Source organism: Rhodnius prolixus, unplaced genomic scaffold (genome assembly GCF_049639745.1).
Source record: "Rhodnius prolixus isolate KJV_2025 unplaced genomic scaffold, Rpr scaffold_8, whole genome shotgun sequence".
Lineage (NCBI taxonomy): Eukaryota > Metazoa > Arthropoda > Insecta > Hemiptera > Reduviidae > Rhodnius > Rhodnius prolixus.
In genome coordinates, this window is record NW_027411593.1 from 37827084 (window position 1) to 37851369 (window position 24286).

Genomic DNA, 24286 nt, shown 5'->3' on the forward strand with positions numbered 1-24286 from the left:
TTTAACCTTCTTTCGTGGTGGTTATATGTATGTTTACATTTTAGTGTTAATCCAAAGTTGAATAAAAAAAATGAATTAAATTTTAACAAAACATTATTGTTTAGTTCGTACTGTTGCTAATTAGAAAAAGGATTTCATTTATTTCATAACATAAGTTGTTTAAGTCTTAAATCCATTCCTTAAGCTTTTGGAGGATCCAACTTGTAGAGGTAATTTAGCTCAAATTTATAATTAAAACTATAAAAATGACAAATACAGAGATGGAAGTAGATCATTCCGACGAAATTAGCAAAACTAATTTGATTGTCAATTACCTTCCACCAGATATTACTTTGGGTGCATTTGTGAAAATATTTCAGCCAGTAGGCAAAATAGACAGTTTCAGATTAGTAAAAGACAAAGATACAGGAGAGAATCTTGGGTATGGATTTATTAACTATTGCCGAAAAGAAGATGCTGAAATTGCTGTAAAAACATTAAACGGAATACATGTTTCGAATAAAACCATTAGAGTAGCGTATGCTAGACCAGATGCCCCAAAAAGTGTTAACCTATTTGTGTCTGGGTTACCACCTACAATGCATTTACATGAACTGAAATCCTTATTTAGTGAACATGGACGTGTCATTACCACTCGACTGCTATTAGATGATAATAAGACTGTAGGAGGTAGCGCACAGAAGGTGAACGCCTTAGGGTTTGTAAGGTTTGAAGAGAAAGCGGACGCAGAACGAGCCATTGCTGAGCTGAATGGGACAGTGCTCGAAGGGTCAACTGAACCATTAACTGTTATGTTTCCCACTGAAAATGCTAAACGTCTTAACGCCTCCTTTGCAGAATTCATTAAAGGAAAAACAAAAAAGGTTGTAACTACGCCTAAATTAAAAGCAAAATCCATTGGAGGAGCTGGTGGTAAAGAAGGAATTCCAATAAACAAAGGTGTTAACCGTTACTCTCCCATGGGAAACGTTGGATATACTCCTACGGCTCAAGTTGGGAATGGATATACACCTCCTGCGCCAATTGGGAATAGTTTTATACATCCTACACCAATAGGAAATGGTTTCACTGCCCCGCCGATTGGAAATTTCCTATTCCCTGTAGGAACTCCTATGGGAAATCTTTCTAGCACAAATCAAGGGCATGTAGTTTACATATTTGGATTGGATGAATGTGCATCAGATGCTATATTGTGGGATTTGTTTGCTCGCTTTGGAAATATACAATCGGCCAAAGTTGTCAAAGATCCAGTTACAGATAAATGTAAAGGATTTGGATTTGTCACCATGTATAACTATGAAGATGCTCAGAAAGCGATTCAAGTGTTGAATGGATATCAGCATGGAAGCAGACGTCTACAAGTTTCTTTCAAGACTAAGAAGAATGCGTAGTTGTTTAAATGTAAATTGAGTTTAAACGTTTTGCGCAGTAAAGCGGTATGAGTTAAACTTTTTTAAAACTTTACTTTTGTCTTATTAAAGAAAAAAAGAAGGCTTAAATTATATTTTATTTCTATTATTTCCATTCTATAAAAATTGCTATAATTATTGTTAAGTTTTAATAGATGTAAATATAAGAACGTTAGAATTATACAATTTCTAAAAAAAAAAAGATTCTTCATAATTACCATTATATATTATATTTATATAAAGTTTGTTGCACCGCACATCTAAAATAATTCTTTTTTGTTTTGCAGTATTTTTTTAAATATTCCTACTTGAATTGAAATTTTCCAAGTATAGAGTGTAGTTTCTTATAAAAGGTTATTAACAGAGTAAATTAATAGTTATTTGAATCTTTTATGAATGATTTCTTTCCGCTTTGATTCAGCAGGCTTTTTGAAGCCTGAAGATAGAGCTGTAAAATTTTGATTCTTTCGAAGCTAGTCTTTAGAGACAACATTCCACTTCGTGACTTTGAAAGAGATGGCTATTGCAGCCCAGCCAGCTTGCTTTCTTTTTGACCAGGCGAAGGTTCTGCGAATATCCTTTAAATATGTTAAGGTGAGTTTGGTCACCCTTGGGTAGTACTACATACATACTCGTATTTGGATTTCTAATTAGTAAATAAAGTTAAAAGTTCACAATTTACCATTTATGTTCTGTTTGCAGAAAATATGGCGGATTAAGCAGAGAATCTAATTTAGTTGCATTCATTTTTAAGCAACAAAATTCAAAGCGAAATGATATTATATAAGTTGTTTATTAACTTAGGGGATGCATTTGGATTGATGGTCGACACTCATTGTAGGATAGGTAACTAAAAACAAGTTTATGGCTTGAAGTTATCAACTTACTTGTGCTAGTAGCGTCCTTAATCTAGATAAGAGCAAGCTAACTAACTAAGTTTGCCAGGTGAGTCCAGTCAGAATTTATATTCCTAAAAATTAAGAATTGCAAATTGTGTGCAAGGGTTTCAGTGAGTGTCTAGGTTCTTACGCCTTAAGACAAAGAGTTAAAGTCAATTCGTTCCCACTTTTAAATTTATTGCATAGGCTGCAGCGATCTATTTATTACTGGTAATTAAAGATTATAATTACACTTAGTACCCTTTAGATGAGAGCAAGTAATAAAATTTATTATCATAATGGAGGTTCGATGTGCTCATCATTTTGTTTGTCTCGTCTCCTTGAAAATTATTATCCGCTTGTAGCAACCAGTGAACTGCTTTTGCAAGTCTCGAAAGATATCTCTTACATCTACAGGTTTTGCATAAAACTTGACAAGTCCAAGCTTCTAATTTCTTTTCTTTTACAAATCCAGAAAATTGCTTTCCAACTTCTAAGTCCACGGTGAAGCATCTTGATGTAGAAGCTTCTCACTGAGCTTCTGGATTATTGAAAAAAAAAATGCATCTTAGCAAGAAAAGGCATCGATACATCGTATTGTATTTAATAGGCTTACCCTTATTGTCCGAAAACTCTTCCAAAAAATAGTAGTACTTGCCAGTTTTCTTTAAATCGTATTTATACAAATTTCCTTTGTCATTAGGCAACTAATCTTGGTAAAACAATCTTCTGCCTGTCACAAGTTTGTATGGTTTCAATTATAAATAAATAGCTGTGAGACGTTACTAAATATACATTTTACACATGTTAATATTAAAAATCCTACGATAATTTAAACATATAATTATAAAAATATGTGTCCTTGAGTTGGATATGTATATAGTAAGTTAAAATTTGTGTACTAGCAAAGCCTAGTTATTTTTTCAGGCAGCCTTTACATCTAATTACCAAATTAGGTGTGGATGGAGGCCACTGCTAACGTTCATTACAATTAATTTCTTTAATTAACTATCAAATAAAATTTCAAGTTATTGAAAATTTCAACCCGATAATCACAGTACTTATTGCTAGATGTACCAAGGAATAACCGTGTTTCATGCTAAACAAGTACAATCCTCTTCAGTTCCTTGCACCAGTAGTACATCTCCTTGGAGAACTTCACTTCCATAGGAGCTTTGATTGGAACTTGCCATTCACTGAATCGAGTAATGTCTTTAGTTTTTTATTAACATTGGTTGAAGATTTAACTCTCGTTTGAATTGGCACGAACACAATTTGTTATTTTTTCGCATCACCTATTTTTATTACTTGAATTTTAAGTATTTATTTTCCTTTCATTGTTTGTTGACGAAGATTAAGAGCATGTATTCTTAAATTTAGTTAAACGCGAAGCCAGTTATTATTATCTCAAGTAATCTTTCCTATTTGTCACCCGTAATGTTTTTTAGTCAATATAAGCAGTGCAATATATCCATTATATCAATATAAGCTATGATCAGACGTAACTGGACGTTCCTTTATGGACTTAGCTTACTATTTTTGAAATCTTCTTGCTAGTTACACAAATAGTTTTACATGCGAAATGAACATGATTGTAATGTCGCTTGATGTTACTTAATTCACTTCCCTCAGCGTTTCCTAATTTAGAAGATATGAGACGGTTTTCATTGCAAGTTGTTGTTTTAGCTTAATGGTTGCATAATAATGGAGGATTTCCTAGTCCCTAGGTTGAAAGCTTGGCAAAAAATAATGACTGAAATTGGCAATAATCTTTCTTCCATTTAAATCAATGAATCAGTCACCAAAAATGAACTTAGTTGCTGTAAACTTATCTTTTTGTGATTGAATGCTATTAATATTTAGTCGGCCTTCAGCTTTATTTTTGCTTTTATAACTTCTTTCTCATTTCATTGTGATTCTACGGTCTACCCTCTTCGTTGAACCATTTTAAACATTATTTGCTATTGTAACTTTTATGAGTACATGTCTGGCAATTATTTTATTTTTATTTTTTATGACTGTTTCTGATTGATATTTTATTTACTAGGAAATATTTATAATTTTATTATTATCTGCTGTATTATTGCAATCTGATTCCTCTGAGGTCCAGAAGTTACATCGGGAGTTGTAAAAATCTCTCGCTTCTGCTTAATCTTCGAATGTAATTTTTTGTAGTAGTTAAGGTATACTTACAAGCATTTCACTTAAAATTTAGTTGCAAGGAATTTTAATTCCATCGTGAAGTTCGAAGAATAAAGTGAAGAGCACTTTTAATTTAGATTGTTAAATTGATGTTTTATAAGGTAGTTTTCAGTAGCTTATTCCATTTGCACCATTAGTTGTAGTATCATTTATCTTTCGTGGGCAAAATTTGTTAGGAAACTGCAATTGGTTTCTTAATATGCAAACGCTTTCTAACTTGAAAAAAGTGAAAAATTATAATGAAATACAGGAAAATGCATGTGAAAAAAATTAATTGATTTGTTACCGACCGATTACAATAGCATTTTTAATTTTTATTTGTAAGCCTGCTGTTTTAAAGACTGCATCCTTAAAAAAAACATGCCATGTTTAGATTAACAAATTTTAAAGTTAATAAAACTCTGCTTTTCAATTTGAAAGAAAACAAACTGGTGAGAACACTTTCAAAAATCTATATTAATAGGATTTGGAGCAGTCTTAAAACAAATTTCGATTTACAAATTATCCATTCAAAAGAAGTGCAATAGCTCCCGCAGATGATCCTTAATTGTGATTGCGAATCTGTCAACTGTTGAATTGTTTCTTAATATTGTCCATATCTCCCCAAATTTAAAAACCTGTACACTATGAACTTTCTCCTAGTAAACTAAGTCGTAGAGAACTTCTATAAAGTCAATAATGGACGAATCTTGAGAAAGATATTTGCATTCAACATCATTAATTACGGCCAGTAAGCTGCGAATATTCAAGAATTTGTTTAATAAGAGGAATTGAGCCATCTTCAAAAAAAAGTTTTGAACGAATGTGAAGGCAATTGAACATTTTGTTTCTTGAATTTTGAAACATTATTTGCACTAACATTTAAATTATACAGGATCTACTGGAGATTGAGTTCCATTCACCAATTGCTAATTAGATTTTGAGAAAGTGGAAGGTATTTAGGAATACAACTTTGTGATAATTTTTTACTGTTGCTCAGCTAGATGTCTGTATCATAATATTAGGAGTTGACCAGCAATTTCCTCTCTTAATTTGGTATCCCTCATTCTAATTCGAGGTAATGTATTAAACTTTATAAAACAATTGTTTTGCTATGTTGGGCTAAACCGTTATCAGAAGTCTAGCCCATTCTTAGGTATTCCTAGATGCAAAATAGTCGGTAGATTTCTTATAGAAGCGGGTTTCAAGTATTAGATTTAGCTCTTCAGCTCTTTAACCAATAGCTGTTTGTATTCTTGATTCACATTAGTCTAGGAAATAATATGCGTAGCCGTGACTTTTATCTAATTCAACTATTTATAACTCCCTGCTTTAACAGTTTCTTACTTGCTCTTGTACTGCCAAGGCATAAAAATAATCGTTTCCCAGATAGATATTCTTTAATGCAATCAAATCCACTCAATAAAATTATATTACAACTATATAATAATTAAATATAATCAAATTTTTTGTAGTTTCATTATTTCTTATAAAAGCTGAAAATATTTAACAATATTCTTGTGGAAATATTTATTTAGTAAAATACATAAATGTCTTAAATATATCACAGATTTAATGGTTATTTTACATTTAAAAAGCAGTAAATATTCACACAGATACAAATTTAGAATGAATGCATTGAAAATATCCTTTATTAATCATAAATGTGACATTAATATTTTAAAATAGAAATAACTTTAATTTATAATAATCAAATAAAGTATTTTAAAAATTATGGGATGGTCTTTTTAAATTATAATTGGAGCACAAATTTCATAGAATAAAAAAATAAAAAAAATCGAACATTAAAATGCAACATTCCGTTTCAAAATTTATTAAGTAATCCACTTCTTTACTTTTTTTTTAATAAAGGCCTCTTTATTGATGAAAATATTATAATTCTTCTAATAAGATTATGTTTTCTTACTTTTCAAAACTGCCGACATTTTCTAAATATTCTTTATTATGCTTATAATATACATTTCATGGGTACAGTGTCACATTAGGAATGTTCCTTTATTATTGCACTATTAATTTTGTTTACACTAGTTCATTAAAAATGTAATATAGATATTCAATTTATAAAACAAATTTTCTTAAAATATTTTTCTGTACTTGTCTTTAATTTTAGTGCAATCATGTAATATTTCGAAATTTTCTTAATCAAATCTAAAATGTAAATTAATATTAATTTTTCTTAAAGTACAATATGTATTCATTTTTAAATAATAAAAATCCTTGTTCGAGCTTTAGATCACTATAAAATTATTATATTTTTCAATAATTTAATGGAGTTATTTCTTTATAAGTTCTAAAACAGTTACAACATAAATCGTTGGACAATCTTGAATGAAATAAAAGTTTAGTTTTATATCTTAAGTTAAAGTGGGGAACCAACGTGGGAAAGAAAGTGCACTTAGGCAATAATTAGTCCATTTTGCTTTTAAGCATGGCCCATATTGGTTCTCTTATGCTCCAAATCGCAGAATTAAAATTTGAAAGCTTGCTGATCCCTGATTCGGTTCCAAATTTTAAGAATTCTCGATGGCGTTCTCACATACCAATGATGTTTCAATAGAAATATCTACCAAAGAGTTCTTAGTCCACATTTGAATGAAAGCCCGGGTGCCTAAAGTTTACATTAAACAATTACTAAACTAAAAATACCTATTACTACTTTTCCTTGCAAATCGGTGGAATAGTTGGATAAGCATTGTGCTTACCAAAACAATAAATGTATCTCCCAAAATTTATTTTCTTTCATTCTGCCTGGTTTTTATTAACAAACATCTTTACAGAGATTGGTCCATCAGAGTTTTCAAGAGAATGACTCTAAAAAAATTTAAAAAAAAAAAAAAAAAAAAGATCTAAGACCAGAAGACAAAGTGGTATGAGTCAGAAATTGTAAATCAGAATTGAAAAAAAAAAATCTACTCACCAACCAAAATCAAATGAACTAATCTCTGAAGAAGGAAAGTAGCATTAGCCTGCCAGACTTGAAGAAATCGCAAACTGTTTCCAGTAAAAATCATACTGGGTATACCATTAATAAAGCTTAACTGAAATCCAAAACCCTATTCTAGAATTCAGCAAAAGGTCACTCCCCAGTTCGTGCACTTTTCAAACGTATCATTTTGGTAATTACATACATATTTTTATGACTTTCTACAAAATCCTAATATAATTATTTTAAGTAGTTTCAATCTGTTCTAAACTTCCTCTCCCATAAGAAATCGGAAGATACATATCTTCTTAAATTTTAGTTCATTTTCTATATATAATATTTAACTCAGCAGTTATTTTCATTAACAATTTAAATTTTCGCATCATTTATCTTTTTAAATTTGCAACAATTTTATACACATCAATTTTTTTTCAGTTATAAAATAACATTATGGGGTACAATTGTAAAGAATTAATAAATGAAAAATTTCACCACATATTTTTTTAATCACATATACTTTTAACTGAAACAGTTAACAGTGACACATTTTAGCGTCATTATAAAAACACAATATGCTTTAAATTAAAAAAATTATAATAAATAAATAAAAACGCCAATGATTAAAATTATTAATAAATAATTAAAAAATAAATGATATAATACCCGTTGTCGAAGATATTGTTCATCGTTTTTGGTCACTGGTTCATGAATCAAAGGGAAGAAAGAATAATGTTAATTTCAGACACTATTCTTTCTTTCGTTAATGTGATACCCGTTGTAAATCTATCCTTTAAAATTCTCCTAGTCTTACATTGATTTATACCACCTACTTAATTAATATTTTTTTCAATAATGGTAACAAATGTTACAATAATTTGTAATACTCAATTTACCAAATGTATTGTACGCCAATGATGAATACGAATATAATTTTGGGGTTAGATCCGCAATACTGCTTCACAACGTAGGTTTATGCGACCATAATATTGGATGTTTTTTTTCTTTATCTTTTAACCTTTGTAAGTGGAAATTAAAGTCCATTGTGCGAACTCCTTAAATAACTTTACTCTAAAGAGGGACTCGAATTTAGGATCAAAGAGAACAACTTGCTTTGGTTCTTCGGTAACTGCTGCACTATTTTACCCCAAAATAAACGCTAAAACCTCTTTATATGAGAATATTGAAAAATATGCATATGCAAGGTGTTCTATAATCAATTTAATTTGAGTGTTCGGCTTTATCTAATTTATAAATTCCGATTAATTCATTTATTCTGCTTATGTTAGCTCCTTCAGAATTTCAACGAGAATAGACTCAAGATGTATTATAGGTTTCGGAAGAAACACGGAATTTTAGTCACCGACTTCAGAATCAGGGCTGCGCGCAACAAGGCGGAGACATCAATACTAAGCTAAGCCGGGATTTCATAAGCAAACAAATGAACACCACACTATAAGCTTCAGATCACAAACTGATCTTATTTTTTAATACAAAAATCTACATTTCTCAAATAAAAACCAGCGCTCCGTTAGTAGAAGATTCCTAATTGATTTGAATTATTTTTACTGAATAATGAATATTCTCAAATGTAGGAGAGGTAGCTAAAACTGCTATAAACCAGACTATTCTTCTTCCTCCCCTTCTAAATTTCAAGAAACTTCTCTCATGTCCTAAATGTTTGAAATGAGATTATTTTGAGGAATACTCTCGGTGTTGACTACATAACCAGGCACTGCGGATACACTCACCCATTTTATTCGATAAAATCTTTACGCATTTTTTTTTTCAACATATTAACGAGTGCCACGTTTAAAAAAAAAATAACGAAAATGTAGCAATCAATTAACTTCTAAATCATAAAACTTATCAATTAATACAGCAACATTTACACACGAACGAATTATAAATAGAATTAATTGAATAATATAAAGAACAAAATAAAATTTTTAGAAATTTATTATTTACAATTAAAACTTAGGGAAGGGATTAGCTATGAGGTTAGCATACTGGACTCCCACGCGGAGGTCCCGGGTTCGAATCCAGCAGCTGACCCTTAGATTTTCTCTTCCTAGGAGCTTCTTACAGCTCACTGTCCGGTGATGGACAGTGTTGTCTGTAACGAGAGAACACTGTCCGGAGGCCGGCAGTGCACTGGAAAAAGCTCCGGGCGCTAATGACCTCAGCCGTTGATGCGCAAAAAAAAAAAAAAAAAAAATACAATTAAAACTGGTGAAATAACCTCTTAACACTTCTTTTTAATTTAAAAAGCTAATTAAATTTCTTAATTATCGCAACAAACTACCTCGTTCTAATGATTGAATAGTAAATGCTGAATGCGATAACAATGACTAGTATAACACCAACAGCAGCTATGACCACTTTATGCTGACGACTTCGAGCCATCATTGCGCCAAGAATACGGGAACTTCTACTCAAATCTGTATCCACTTCTCGCAACTGTAATGTTATAAATATAATTATTACTTATTAATTTTATATATGTATATATATATTATGGACATTATTTAAATTGCATTGCTTTGAACCAAGTGGTTTTTTTGGAACAAGTTGTTAATCAATTGACTTTCTGCTGTCAAATAGGGAAGTTTAACTCTTCCTAGTATCTCTCTTATTCTAAATTTGAGATGTCATCTTTTAAATTTGGAGAGAAAGGGTTGCATTGTTATCAAGGCTACCATGGTAGTGACTTCATCATTTTGTGTGCTGTAGAATGTTTAGCCTTACCTAGCAATAGTGACAGGCACAATAGATCCATTAGGATCTACATAATATACCCCGTGATGTTTTAATGCTGGAACGTCGAGAACAGTGACTATAATAGGTTCCGGATGATCCTAAACTTTTTTATTAAAATTCAACATATATATTGGAATATCATCTTGGTAAAAAGAGCAGTTGAAGACTTAATAGGTTGCCCTGTACACGCATGGATTCCCGCAATTCGGTAGTGTTTTGTTCTGTGTGAGCTGGTAATTTACTGGCTTGGCAGATTTAGGTATGGAGATTTTCATAAATTCAAGACATTCCCTACACAATCAACGACAAGACAAACTTGCACTGAACTCCAACAGGATAATATAATAAAAAAAATCAATAACTCTCATACTACTACATCCTAGAAGCCTCTTAATCGTGGTACAGTTTATAAATTTGAGAACCACTGTTTTAGTTGAAATCTCTAACTTGTTTTCTGTATCTCTTTTTCCTTATTTCGCAATCAATAAGCTTATAATGATATTTTTTTTAAATGGAATTAAAATACATTTGTTAGCCAAATCTTCTAAGTTGAATTAGTATGGATTTATCTGTCACAAATTATTAAACTTATTGCTAAATTATAAGAGAGCAGGATCTCCTACTTCACTAATTTGTTTTACTTCAATACTTTAATTTTCTAACATTTTATTTCTATTTTTGTAAATACATTAATTTCTTTTTAATTATTGAAAGAAGCTACAAATTAATATTTGGGAAGTTGCATTTAAAACTATATACTTAGAGTGACTAAACTGGTTTGTTAAGGATTCTTGAACAAGCTGCACCTGAGCAGGTAACTGACTTCTTTCTTAATACATATGTAGTTTTTTAGAATTAATTATTCCTCTACTCTCATTGAAATATTATTTTGAAAATCCAGCACCACTGTTCACTACGCTGAAGTACACCCAGACCCCGATTTGCGTCGTTAATTGGGACCTGAAAAGGAAGACGCAAATCGAAACCAGCTTTTCCCATACATTTCTACAGGTTAATTTGTTAATTAATGCAGGCAAAATTCAAATTATTATTAGTAATAACAACACATGTTATTATTGCAACAAAAATGTTTTATTCATGAAAAGAATACATTAGATAAAACAAAAAATAATTCAACAAAAATTATAATTTTTGCATTTGATATTTCATTATTTCAAACTTGTACATTCTACCACTTGTGATGACTAATTGGGTTTTCGTCTTGATTTTGTTAAAAAATCATCCAATGATTGCTGGCTTTTTACCGCTTGTTTTTCTGAATGAAGTTCTTTGTAACAATGTATAGCATCAGCTACGGAACTTGTCCCTTTTAAACTAAGATTTTCGTCGGGATCATTAACTGAAAATGTCTCCATTGCCTGTGAAATGAGTTGCATCGCTTCTGAAATATGTCTCGTCGTTAGCTTTTTACTTCTCTTATCATTTTGGGTGCAGCAGGTTCGGCTTCAAAGCAATCAAACCCTTCATTAATAAGCTCTTCATCTTGTGATACCAATAGCTCATTAATATCATCCTCCTCCATACCTTCAAAGTTTGCTTCTCTAGCTGATTCAAAAAGTTTTTTACATACAATTGGTACAGCATTAACGTCTTCTTTATCCTCAAGGAATGCATTCTGGCCATATTTCACTCCTAACTCCGTTCATATACTTTTTTTTTTACTTCTATCAATGATAAGTTAACATTTTCGATAGCCATCATAATGTAATAATTTTTCCAGTAATTGTTTCATGGTGTGTTTATGCTCTTCATCACTTGCGCATTAAGCTGATCGTTCACTGTAGATAATAACATTTAAAGCTGGTTTTCAATACTAACTTCTTTCACACAAAAAATTGACCAAATTTAGCTCTGGGTGACACTAACTGGGAAATCCCCTTTTTACAAACATAAGCTACGTGAAATAACTAACTTTATATCCATGAAAAGTAATGAACGACCCAACTTTGAAGCGATGGCTAATTTGCAAGCGCAAAAGGCAAAAAAAAAAAAACAATCGACGCAAGTCGGGATCTGGGTGTATTTGGTTAACAGCCTTTATGGAACAAAAGTGAAAGAGCTTCTTCCGACATTCTGGTGTTTACTTAGTAAGACTCGCCATTATTATATTTTAAATGTAAGCAGGTAACGTCAAGAACATACTTCTTGGATCAACTTTTGATATATTTTTAAAAATCCAGCACACTGTTCAGTACGCTTAAGTACTTCGGTTAAATGTGTTAATGGAACAAGTTTTGGGAAGGTACGGGTCACACAAACCCCCCATGTATATAATATTTAATACTTACTCGAGCTCTAGAATTCTGTATAGTTTCCTTTTGTGAATGCAAATCTCGCAGAATGTTATTTCCAACATCTTCAGTCTCCAATAGTATGGAATATGATTCTACTAATTTATTGTTAGTTCGTTCAATTCTTTCAGATGAATCTAACAATCTTTGTTTTTGTTCTTCACGTAAACTCAACTCGCCAAACAGTTCTCCTTGTGACATATAACCTTAATTTAAGAAATAAGAATAATGAATTACAAACCTTACTTTAAAACATTTTGATAAATTTTGGCTTGAAATATTTACCATCATTGGAATTAGTTGAATTTTTTATTTTAAATTCGTGTTCTAGTCTAGTAAGTTCGGCACGATAACTGTCTATTCTAGTTTTCAACTTTGGCCTCACTGTTGCTTCTACATCTCTTACTTCTAGATCCATTTGTTCAAGCTGAAATTAGAGTAAAACCTTAGTCTTTAATAATCTAGAGACTATGGCCGTCTCCAGTGAATTCACAAATTTCTAAACAATTCATTACCAATTCCTTAAGTTCTTCTATTTGCTTATCAAGTTCTTGCAGTAGAAACTTTCTGTCGGCTATTGTTAAAAAAAACAAAATGTTTCAACCAGAATAATGAATAGATTTATTACACAGTAAAAGCTGAGTACTTACCTCGGTCTGCTTTGGATAATTTAGCCAACTTAGCAGTGAAATCTGCCGTAGAAACAGCATACTGCTGTTCATAATGTTCCAGTAGAGATGCCATACCTTCTTATATTTGGCAAGAAACGTACTATTGATAAAGATCCTTACTCTCTTTTGAATCACAAGGAATCCTTTTGAATAATCATAAGCCTACATACTACAGAAGTATTTTTATCACTTCAAACTTATACCCTTGTATTAAAAAAGCACTAACGGAGGTTACACAATACATCATAATACAGTATACTATCTTTTTTCCCCTTAGGTTTATAAAGTTCAACGTTAGAGTACTCTGTAAACTCAGCAGTACTGCGCTCTTCTAGAAATAACTAGTATTCTTCACTTAGAGGGAAATATGAAGTTGATGTAAAATTTCTTCATTTCAAATTTTTGTTGTTTCTTTTTGCAGGACAAGAAAAAAATGGAAGACTCACTTTAATTCTTAAGGTTAATGTTACACACTGAAGATCAACCATGAACGTATAAATGAAACTTAAAACTATACTAATTAGCAAATAATTTGAAAAAAAAAAAAAACTACAAGTTAATCTTGGTAAGTTTTAAGTTTTTTGAATACTTCTTCGTAATGACGGCATGATTTATTATGTATATTAAAAATTTTGTATCTGAGTGAATCTGTGAACTATACCTGTTGTTAGTCTAATTAAATAAATGTGGGAGAGTACGGTAACAGAAAGTGAATAATCTTTCAAGTACATTCATGTCGTTAAATGTCAAAATTTAAAAGATATTAAGTTACTTGATATACTATGTATTAACTTATTTCTAATTTAACAGATTAACAATGTTAACAGTTTTTCGATTAGATGGTTAGGATGAACTGCTTTGAAGGATTGAATTTTGAGACAACTAGTTTTAGGAAGATCTTTAATAAAAGGGATTTTGAGGTCATTGTGGACAGGATAAACTAATTTTTTAACCCACAGATTTTCATGGAACCCTTAGTTTGTTATTTATCTGAAGTAAAGTACCAAACCGAAGTGCTTCGGTTTTCTTACTGTCAACCAAATAAAAGAAATAGCCTCATAAGGCAAATGTCCAATTTTGCTAAGCGATTCTGATAGTTGATCCATTTTGGAAAAGATGTGCAATATGAAATTAATTTCTCATTACAGACTTCAAGCAAATACGAAATCCGGATGATGAGTTTTGGACCCGCTCTTCCTTAGTTCATTAAAGAATTTCATAAACTTCAGTAACGAGGAAAACAAGCTGGCTTTTCAACATACCCTTCGGACAGCATCTCGAGACTTCATTCCGATTGAATACATTCTAAAATCTTCTGTGAAACACCTGAAGCAATAAAATTGACAGATACCACACTTGGCATTGACTTATGCCAATCATCCTAATGAGGTACATAATTGATTTATTTTTGTAAGAATAACAACCAAATCTGTTGATTCAGCGGTACTTCTTCATATGCTTACAGAGCTATTAAATTGTAATATCATTTTATTAATATCTGAGACTAGGGACATATTTTTTGTCAAATCTTAGCAGGTTCATAATTAATTGGCTTTGGAATAACTTAATCTTGGTCAATTTATTAATGGGTCATTCATTAAGCATAACAAATAATTTTTGTAAAGCACTTGTTATTTTAAAAAAATACAGATTTTTTTTTTATACAAAAAGAATATTATGGTATTGAAAACGATTACAAACAAAACTTTGCCCGCCTATGAAATTTTCTGTTTAACTCATATTAAGAAAACAGATGATTAATACAAATAAATAAATAAATAATTGAAAGAGAAAAGACGTAGAAGTAATTTTATATTTATTAAATGGGAAATATGCCAACCAACATTTATTTAAATAAGGTAAAGTAATAAGAAGATATATTCTGAAATAATTAAATGTCATTCATTAGTGGGGCTTGTAATTAAACACCCAGCTAATATGAAAATACATAATTTAAATATCATTGATGCATGTCTTGGAGGAAATATCATTTACACTTTTTGTATTAAAAATAAAATTTTCTTTTATTGTACACAAAGTTTCACACAAAGCCACAGATGTTTTTAATTCTATATCTTATTATACCCCTTCAAATTTTGAGAGGCAGCTACCGAGTCCTTAATTTTATTATTATTTCATTAGGTTGTTCGAATTAATACTTTGTAAGATTTGGTATGTACCAGGTAAAACATTCGAAAAACAGAAACCTTTAGAAATAAATTTGACATCCAACCACACCAAAAGCATAGATTTACCTAATTGTCTGAAATAAACTAGATCTTGTGAGATGGGTGTTGGTGTAGTGGTCACCAAGTTGGATTTGTAAGAGGGAGATCTCTGATGTTCGTTTGAAGCATAGTTACTTTTTATTTCTTAGAAAACAAAAAAAAAAATCAATAGTAATGTTTGTGTTCGGCCACAACAACTTAGCTACACTTACACTGTACATGTATAAAATAGATGTTTTTGGACACTAGGGTTTGGCTCTGCAGCCATTCCTCTACACATAACTTCTAACTAATACATCTATACTTTGCTATTGATAACCTCGTAAGTTTAAATTTTATATATACACATCCATTTTGGTGTCATTGGAAACAACTTAATTTCTTTACATCTTGTGCCTTACTACCTTTTTTGAAAAATTGAATAATAAATTAAACGTTTGAAAACAAAAACAAAAATACATGGGAAAAACATTCCAATATGCATTTATTTGCATTTACTACAAAAATTCCATCTTTTACTTAATTAATTAAATACATATAATAAAACATTTTTTATTAAATTACATTTCTGTACAAGGTTTCAAAATCTGCCAGGATATTCTTAGGTTTTTTTCAGCGATGATAGAGAAAGTATTTTTAAAAATCCATTTTGGTTAAAACGATTAAAAATTTAGTTTTTTAAGTTTTTTAGTTTGCCTCATGAACAATGAGCAGAATCATACTATATTGAAAGGTGGAGCAGCAACAGTCTCTATCGATAGACCTTCTCTATCTATTGCCAAAAAATCCTTCTTCAACTTTTTTATTTTAAATGGTATTTAGATTAAAAACAAATTGCAATAATTTTCACAATGCACAATAATAATAATAATATCACAAGTTTAACGTTTTATTTTCTATTTATCTTTGATTTGTCCCTAGGGATACTGCATACCACCTATTCTATTTACTTTCCTGACTTCTTTCCTGGTTAAAGAATTCCTGGCAAAGTTGAATAGATGTTTGGGAATGGATGATAGTCAATTTCTTAGGTAATAATCAGATCCCCATGTTAAGAGGACTCGGAATTTATGATTAGAAAGCTTCCTTATTTCATTGCGAAGTTTGAAGATTAATTTCAAGGAAACAATTTATATGGTAGCTAGAGCTGGAAACGAAAATGACATGGAAATTAAATCGGAAAGGATTAGACAAGCTGGAGTTCAGTTCTTTCCAAAAAAACTTAAGATAGTTAGTTTATCGGAAGTGGGGTCCCATGAGATATCCCAAAAAATTAAGTGGAGGTCAAAGAACAAAGAAAGCCTAAAAGATCATTAGAGGAATAGTTTGAAAGAGGAAATGGCTGCTACAGATTTAAGTTTAAAGAATAAAGTAAATATGCGAAAGGAATGCTCCTTTTTATATAAAATTATATTCTTACTTATTCAGCGACTTTTAAAGGGAAAAATTCAGCTAGTTAACAAGAACAGAAAAGAAAGAAAATTTCTTTTAACATTTACCTACCTGGACATAAGGTGCCGAACGGACTCCAGAAATTTGCTGTTTTAGAACAGCTAATTGCTCATTACTCGAAGGGTCCTTTTTTTATCCATCTGTCGGGCATAAAAGCTTCAAAGAATCTAATGGGAATTTCAGATAGTAACAAAATACAATCTGCAGCCATTTTAAAAAGAGTAATTCTATCAGATCTAGAAAATTGGCTACAAAAATGACATGAATTGTTAGAAATACTATTTCATTGCTTAGTTCCCTGGTACAGTTCCCTTTTTGGTTACAGAGTGAAACACTAATAGAACTTTCTAATTTATGGACGGGTTTCGTATTTATTCTTGATATTGGAACATTTCAGAAATAAAATATCAAGATATAAAATTTAAAATAAAAAGCACAATACACATACTATTGGATTACGGTCACTCTTATAAGTTTATTAAATTTTATAAAACGCGATATTTTTGTCATATTAAAAACATTTGTACATTTCAACATTTACCTCATAAAAGTGCATATATTTACTTCATACTTCTTATTCTAGGGAATTATCAATATGAGGTTATACTATCAAATACCAATAAAATATTAGTAATTGTTTTCGTTTTAATATAAGTAACCAATGCACATTTAGGAGAGGATATTTACACTACAATATTGTAAAATTATATCTTTTTTTCTTTTAATTCATAGACTACGCTACCACACTCGGTTCAGTCGTTGCAAGATTCTTTACCGTAGATTTCTTTGTTTTAAAAGATACTTGCAATCGTCTGTCTCCACGTGGAAAACCATCAAGAGTTCTTATTGCTTCTACTGCGTCCTCGTAGTTAGTCATTGTTACGAAACCAAATCCTTTGCATTTGTCCAAAATTGGGTCTCGTACAGCTTTGGCCGACTGAACTGGTCCGAATGGCCCAAACAGTTCCCATAGATCTGCATCTCCTGCATCCTCATCCAAGCCAAACACATAAACTACATGGCCCTGCCCGACTGGAAAAGTTTTAGAAGTTGCATTATTACCCATTGGAGTGAATCGATTAACTCCTTTGTTTATTACAACACTAGTCTTGCCCCCGGTGCCTTGTAGATGACTGGGCAAATAAGGTGTAAAAATTGTGCTTTTAGAAGGTGTTTTTCCTTGCATGTATTCTGCAATTGAAGCATTCAACTTTTTAGCATTCTCATTTGGATAAGTAACTGAAAGTGGATCCTTACCTCCTGGAGGTACTGACCCATCTAATTCTTTGATGGCTCGTTCTGCATCAGATTTCTCTTCAAGCCTAACGAACGCTATTACATTAACTTTACCACTATTTTCGGCTTCACCCATTTTTTCATCTAATAATAATCGGATAGCGATAATACGCCCATAATTATGGAACAATTTTTCTACATCGCTTAGATTAGTTGAGGAAGGTAGACCAGATACAAATAAGTTAATACTTTTCGGAGCTTCGGGACGGGCATACGAAACTTTTATGGTTTTATTTGAAATCTGCATCCCATTGAGAGTTTTTAGTGCGGTCGCTGCATCTTCTGGTTTACAGTAGTTAACAAAACCATAACCAAGATTGATGCCTGTATCTTTATCTTTTACCAACTTAAAACTATCAATTTCTCCAACAGATTGGCACAATCTTATGAATCCACCCTGTGTCATGTCCTGAGGAAGGTAATTAATTATCAGATTAGTTTTAGTGTTCTCGCCGCTTGGCGTTACTTCCATTAAATTATTTTTTGTCATTTCTTTAAGAGTTTTGTTAAATTAGTGGAATCTTAAATATATTCCTTTCGAAGAACACGGCAGTTGTAAATAACTGAAACAAAAATGTTATCTTACTGCTAAGTCCCCTGGGCATAGGATAAGCACTGTTATCAAGTTAAAGAATGAGTTGCGAGATAAAAAGCTTACATTTAAGTTCCAGTAGTAGGTTATCGAAAAGAGAACTGCCACTAAAACTACACCACTTTAGCTAAATAATCATGGAAATTTTATTTTAAAACACACATATATGATCAAACATCCAAAACTCTACATCTCAGAAACAAACATTGGGGTTATGTTACTTTCTGTTTAGATCAAAACAGAACATATGAACTGTTTACAGGGTTTGCAAGGGGGAAAAAAGTTTCGTATTGTACAATCAACATAATAATTTTTTAAAACTAACAATGATTTTATAAAACCCTGTTTCATTAAAAAGAATTGGAAATTAAAAAGTTGTTTAAATTAGTTTAAAAAGTTAAGCATAAACGTTGATTAAACGCCAAATTACGCAAATCAGCAAGTACCAACATTTCACTCGTACTTCAGCTTGTAATTTCAGCCAGTTAGAAACATTCGAAAAAGCTTATGAGTACAGAAATTTAATAAAAATTACACCATTTATTAATTTTACTGCATTCAATTTTTCATTAATGTTGTTTAGAATTTATTAGATGTCACAGTCCCTTATGCTGGTCACTTTCATCTTCAAATATTTGTTCTGTTCAATGTTTACATAGTTATTAAATACCCTACGACAACAGCCGTATTTACAAACTAGTCTGTTCAGACAAATGCGCTCATACAAACATAAGTGGCTCTGTTACATAAGAAAGAAAAGGAAGACGTATGGACAACATAGAAAAATAGAAATATACAAACACAAAGTCATTTAAAAAAAAAAATAGCGACCAAAATTAACGATAACTCGGACATTTAAAGTTCAATCAAAGAGAGAGTTTCCGAAACTCTATAATGAAGATAATAAAAAAGCATGAATGTTGTTTAGTATGTTGCTTGTTCTTTATTGTTGAAAGTTTTCCAGATTTGAATATTTAGGCGGTATTTATTAAGTAATAACACATTTTGTATCAATATTTATAATAATTTCTTTTAATTTTACAATATTCCCTAGTACAAATGATCAGGAATAATTCAGTGTTTTCTGCTTGCATAAGCGCGCCCCTCATGTAAAATACAATTCTAAAAAATTATCAATTTAACAGAATTACACAATACTTAAATACACACTAGTATTCATTAATTTTATTTCAATATTTTTCAAAAAATGTTTTACACTTCGCTAACATTTTAATGTCACACACCCCATATGATATCTTGTAACCACATATGTAACCTCCTTCACTCAGTCAGCAAGTGTAGTGTGAGTGGGAATCTTGGTTGAAGTAGAATTCACCAACCAATGTGTATTAAAAGTGATTAATCATCGTTTGGTAATGGTAAAAAGTCCAAAGCCTACAAGGGATTCAACAGAGTACTACTAATAGGCAAAATCAGCGATACATTTTACATTCAGGTATACAAATGAATGTTAATGCTTGGTGATATTTCAAATAAGCATGTTTTGAGATTTTATTTAAAAAATAATGCTTTCTTTTGTTACAAAAAAAACTTCTAAAAGTGAAAGATAGGTTTTAGTGAAGTTGACGTTTTTTAAAATTATTTTAGTTGATTATTATTGGATGGACACCTTATTTCCATTCCATAGTTATTAAATACCCTTATGACAACAGCCGTATTTATAAACTAGTCTGTCCAGACAAATGCGCTCATACAAACACAACAAGTTTCCATTATTATTTATCCGTTTCCATTATTTTGGTTACAAAGGTATACTTAATTTTTTTTAATAGGTTATGAGTACTAAAATACTAAAATGTCTTATTGCACAACGCAATAGCCTCTTCTGAATATTATTCAATATTTCTTTACATCCAGCCGTACGCCTATAATATTAGGAAGTGATTCTCATCAAGACTATTCTGGAGTATAAAGAATTTATTTTTAAATAGTTTTATCAATTATTTATTGCGATGAAGTGTTTACCCAAAAACTAAAACTTATTTTGATTATTAATCTTTTCCTTTAAATCTGTATATATATCTTATAATTTCTTTTCAATAACGGTTTAAGATTAATTGTAATGTTAATTGTTAAATGAAATTACGAATTTATTCGTGTCGTTTTCAATCAAATAAAACAGTAACTCTGTTGATTTAAAACTATCTGTTTTGTATTAAGCAAAACATTTTTATACGTATCATGTAAAATGTTTCATTTTTATTCTTAAAAAAATTTCATTTTTGAGGTTCACACAAATTATGTATAATTTTTTTCACAATTTAACCTAATCGCTAATAAAATCATACTTTATTCAGATATATTTGATTTTATTAATGGAAAAAAAATTGTACTTCTTAAAAACTGGATTTACGGTGCATGTTAACGCTTAGCTTAATTTCAATCCGTTCGTTTAATTTAAATATCCTTAAGGTTTGTCGTACAATAGTTAATAATATTGAGCAGAATTTTTCATTTTTAAGAAAATATTATTTTTCTACGTCTCTTATCTTCTTCTACTTCTTATTGTTATTGGTTTTTGTACTGATGCAAATTAGCTATTTATTTGATAATCTTAACGAAAAAAGTTAATCATCTGAAACAAAAAGAAAACTGAATGGTTTATATTGGTTTCTAAGGACTAGAACTGCTTCCTAAGCAGAAAATGCTCCGATTTCTACAATCTTACTCTAGATGTGAATTAAATTATAATTATTAATGTTATATTCTTTTCCATTATCCAGTGCTCTCATCCATGGACCTTTCCAACCAGCTGTACCAACTTGAGCAGACTAACGTTTATCTTTCATCTGAAGTGATTATCTCTGTTGTCCCTTCATTACATGCAGCAGGGAGCCGGTAAATGTAAGTCGATTCTCATTCATTCTATTCGGAGTATAAAGAAGTTAAGGAAATCTATCACTCAGTCTGTGGAACAGTTGTTCAGGTAGGCTTATCAGTTTCTTCTACACAGTCTAGTGATAGTTCATTAAGAGACGTCTCTTGCTTTAAAAGGCTTTTTGTAATGGATTTATCCTTACTTCAGCTACTATTAAATGAATTGTCAAGACTGATTAAGGTAAACTATGAAAATATTGTATCTGCATGATTATATTACATCCAATATCTCTTTCGTAATAAAAAAGATAAAAAGAAATGTTGAGTTCTTATCTACAAGAAAATTTGGAAAAGTTAAATAGTTAAGAAAAATTCATAATATAAAGACGCTAATTGAATTTTTTCAAGCAGTCTAATATTTTGTAAAGTATTTAATACAGTTCCACTATCTTCCATTTAGAAAATGAATAGAAATAATTAACCTAGGTATTTCTCATTTTCAAAAATAGGATTAAAATTAATTGAAATATTCAACGTACATTTGTAGACTAGTATTTTCAATCTAATAAACTATTATTTGACCAAATTAAATCTCTTTTCCTCAGAATATCAAATTAGTTTTAACATTAAATTTCTTAGAAAAATGTTAATATTTAAATAAAAGTTATATATTTTAGACAAGTAACTGGTAAATTAAGAAAGCCGTGTTCTTAAAAGTATTTATTTAAAGTAAATGTCGGCGCTGTAACTTTAAACTACGTTCATTTATATTGATCAAAAGATGTATTGTGGTACTGAGATAGATTCCTTATCTAGGCCTTGAATTTTATTTAATGGTTAATATGAGAAATTTCTTAAGTACGTTTGCTAGTCGCCTCGTTCCAATTTGGTAGTTATGTAAAGCTCTCCTGAAAAAAGAGCCATTACCACTTTGCTAATTGTGTTGATCACAAAGTTACATGTGGTTAGAGATTTTTCTTTCTGGTCTTAGTGATTATTATTTAATGGATTAGGTTTTTTCAATAATAAAGTTAAAAATATACATTTATTTACGTCCTACTTTTACATAGACATAGTTTTTATAATTTATTTTTTAAGAAAAGTATATATAAATTAATAAAATACAAAATAAACGTAAATATTTGCCACCAGATAGCAATGCTGTAGTCTCCCTATATATACGCCAACACGAGCAAATTTTCTTAGTACGATTTCAGTGATGGAGTAGGTCGCTCGTCACTCCAAACATATCTTGCCATCTAGTCTACCATTCATCACCTCTCTCCCCTAAAATCATGATGTAGTGTAATGGTTAGGGAGATGTCACTTCGACGGTCGGAAAGCAACTATTCTCCCCACCCTACTCCACCAAGTTGCAGCCTAGTAATGCTCAGCTTTCATCTGGAAATCCAAGGACCCTGCTTCACATCCAGCAACCGAAAATATTAGGGGATTGAAGAATGAAGAAGTCAAGGAAATCTCTACTTACCTCTCTGCCTTTGTAGGATTGTTTTTCAGGTAGTCTTATCTATTATTTTATACGTTCTAAGTATTGCAACATAAACTAATCGTATTTTTTTGATAAATTATCTTTTCCTTTAAGTCAGAATAAATAACGTTTTATTTTTTGTAAAATTTGTTAAACTGAATCAAAGCCAACAAAAGGTTTTTAGTTGTAATATGTAATGTGCCTGTTTATGTTGCAATCTTATATGATATTTTTACTTTTATATTATATAAAGAAAATTATGATCTAGTAGGAGAATAAAACCGAGAAGAAACCGAAAATATTAGGAGATTCTCATTAAACCTATTCTGGAGAATGAAGAAGTCAAGGAAATCTCTACTTACCTCGAATAGAAATGGCGGAGGTGACAGGCTTTTGGAGAATTAAGTAAGAAAATATTTATTTAATCATTTGTTCTTAAGACTTATTATTACTGAAGCTCTACTCCTTTCTATGATTGCCAACAAACGTGATAATATAAGTTAGATTCTTTTTAACAGAAAATAAAACTTTTTTCTCTGACCAGAGCTTTCTCTTAGATTTAAAAGCTTGGTACATAGATCACTATCTAGCGGAGTAATTGTGAACTGTAAATAGTTATAGTTTCTAACTCTGCCGCTAGACTGTGTGGGCATGTAAATTTTTATATTTTCATTATATCTATCTTTTCAAATCACTTGTGACTATGATATCTATTCACTGTTGTATTTCAAATATGTATTCTTTTCTATTTTTTCAAGTAATTTAGATTGGTTAATTTTAGCTTGTGAAAAATCCATACTGCGGTTCAATCTTCGATGCCATGTTACCAACTAACGTCTTCTACATTACGAAGGTCTACATTTTGAGTTTTTCTCTCAAACAAAATGATGGCCTATATTTCTAGGTGAGTGAACATTCCATTGTTCTATTGTTGTGTTGTAAATACCCTTACTAAAACCTTTTATTGTGTTTATATTATTAGAATTCATTTTTATATACGTCGTAAATAACTGCAAATATGTTAATTGCCATTTGATTTATTAAATCTTTGAAAATAAACTATTTCAATACATTTGAACGTATCTTGTTATAAAAGTGTCGGTTTCATCTCTATTTTGCTTCTTCATCACTTACTTATTCAGTAAGTAACTTTTCTGATTGTATAAAATTAACCTTTTTTTTCAACAAAGTGTGACCTAACCAATTAGTAACTATTTTATTTATGTTTTCATTAAATGA

General features: G+C 30.6%; 2 protein-coding genes and 1 pseudogene across 20 annotated transcripts in view; 1 reads left to right on the plus strand and 2 right to left on the minus strand.

The window, feature by feature from the left end:
• LOC141451406 (ELAV-like protein 1) overlaps positions 1-24286 on the plus strand; it is a 26071-nt gene continuing 1785 nt past the window's right edge. For 2 of the 17 annotated variants that reach the window (XM_074122728.1, XM_074122735.1), the window contains exons 1-6: positions 1-2354; positions 13574-13717; positions 14301-14541; positions 21465-23076; positions 23316-23452; positions 23829-23951. In XM_074122728.1, the coding sequence (XP_073978829.1) occupies positions 246-1391 (1146 nt within the window). In that variant the 5' untranslated portion in view covers positions 1-245 and the 3' untranslated portion in view covers positions 1392-2354; positions 13574-13717; positions 14301-14541; ... (1 more) ...; positions 23316-23452; positions 23829-23951. Of the gene's footprint in view, positions 2355-10964; positions 10984-13573; positions 13718-14300; positions 14542-19844; positions 20177-21464; positions 23077-23315; positions 23453-23828; positions 23952-24286 lie in introns of those variants that run through there. The other 15 variants (XM_074122738.1, XM_074122739.1, XM_074122731.1 and 12 more) reach the window with 14 other exon arrangements.
• Vti1a (Vesicle transport through interaction with t-SNAREs 1a) lies at positions 7097-13516 on the minus strand. 3 transcript variants are annotated; one of them, XR_012456756.1, is made up of 6 exons: positions 13132-13502; positions 12997-13055; positions 12767-12908; positions 12479-12687; positions 10944-11129; positions 9732-9869 (listed from the first exon to the last, which is right to left on the minus strand). XR_012456756.1 is itself a non-coding variant. In XM_074122742.1 (5 exons), the coding sequence occupies exons 1-5, from the start codon at positions 13223-13225 to the stop codon at positions 9711-9713; spliced, it is 648 nt and encodes a 215-aa protein (XP_073978843.1). In that variant the 5' UTR covers positions 13226-13516; the 3' UTR covers positions 7097-9710. The 3 variants fall into 3 exon arrangements, 2 of the variants coding, with proteins under 2 accessions (XP_073978843.1, XP_073978842.1); XM_074122742.1 differs by lacking the exon at positions 10944-11129 and having other exon boundaries at positions 7097-9869; positions 12479-12672; positions 13132-13516; XM_074122741.1 differs by lacking the exon at positions 10944-11129 and having other exon boundaries at positions 7097-9869; positions 13132-13467.
• On the minus strand, positions 14867-19514 carry LOC141451408 (ELAV-like protein 3 pseudogene; annotated as a pseudogene).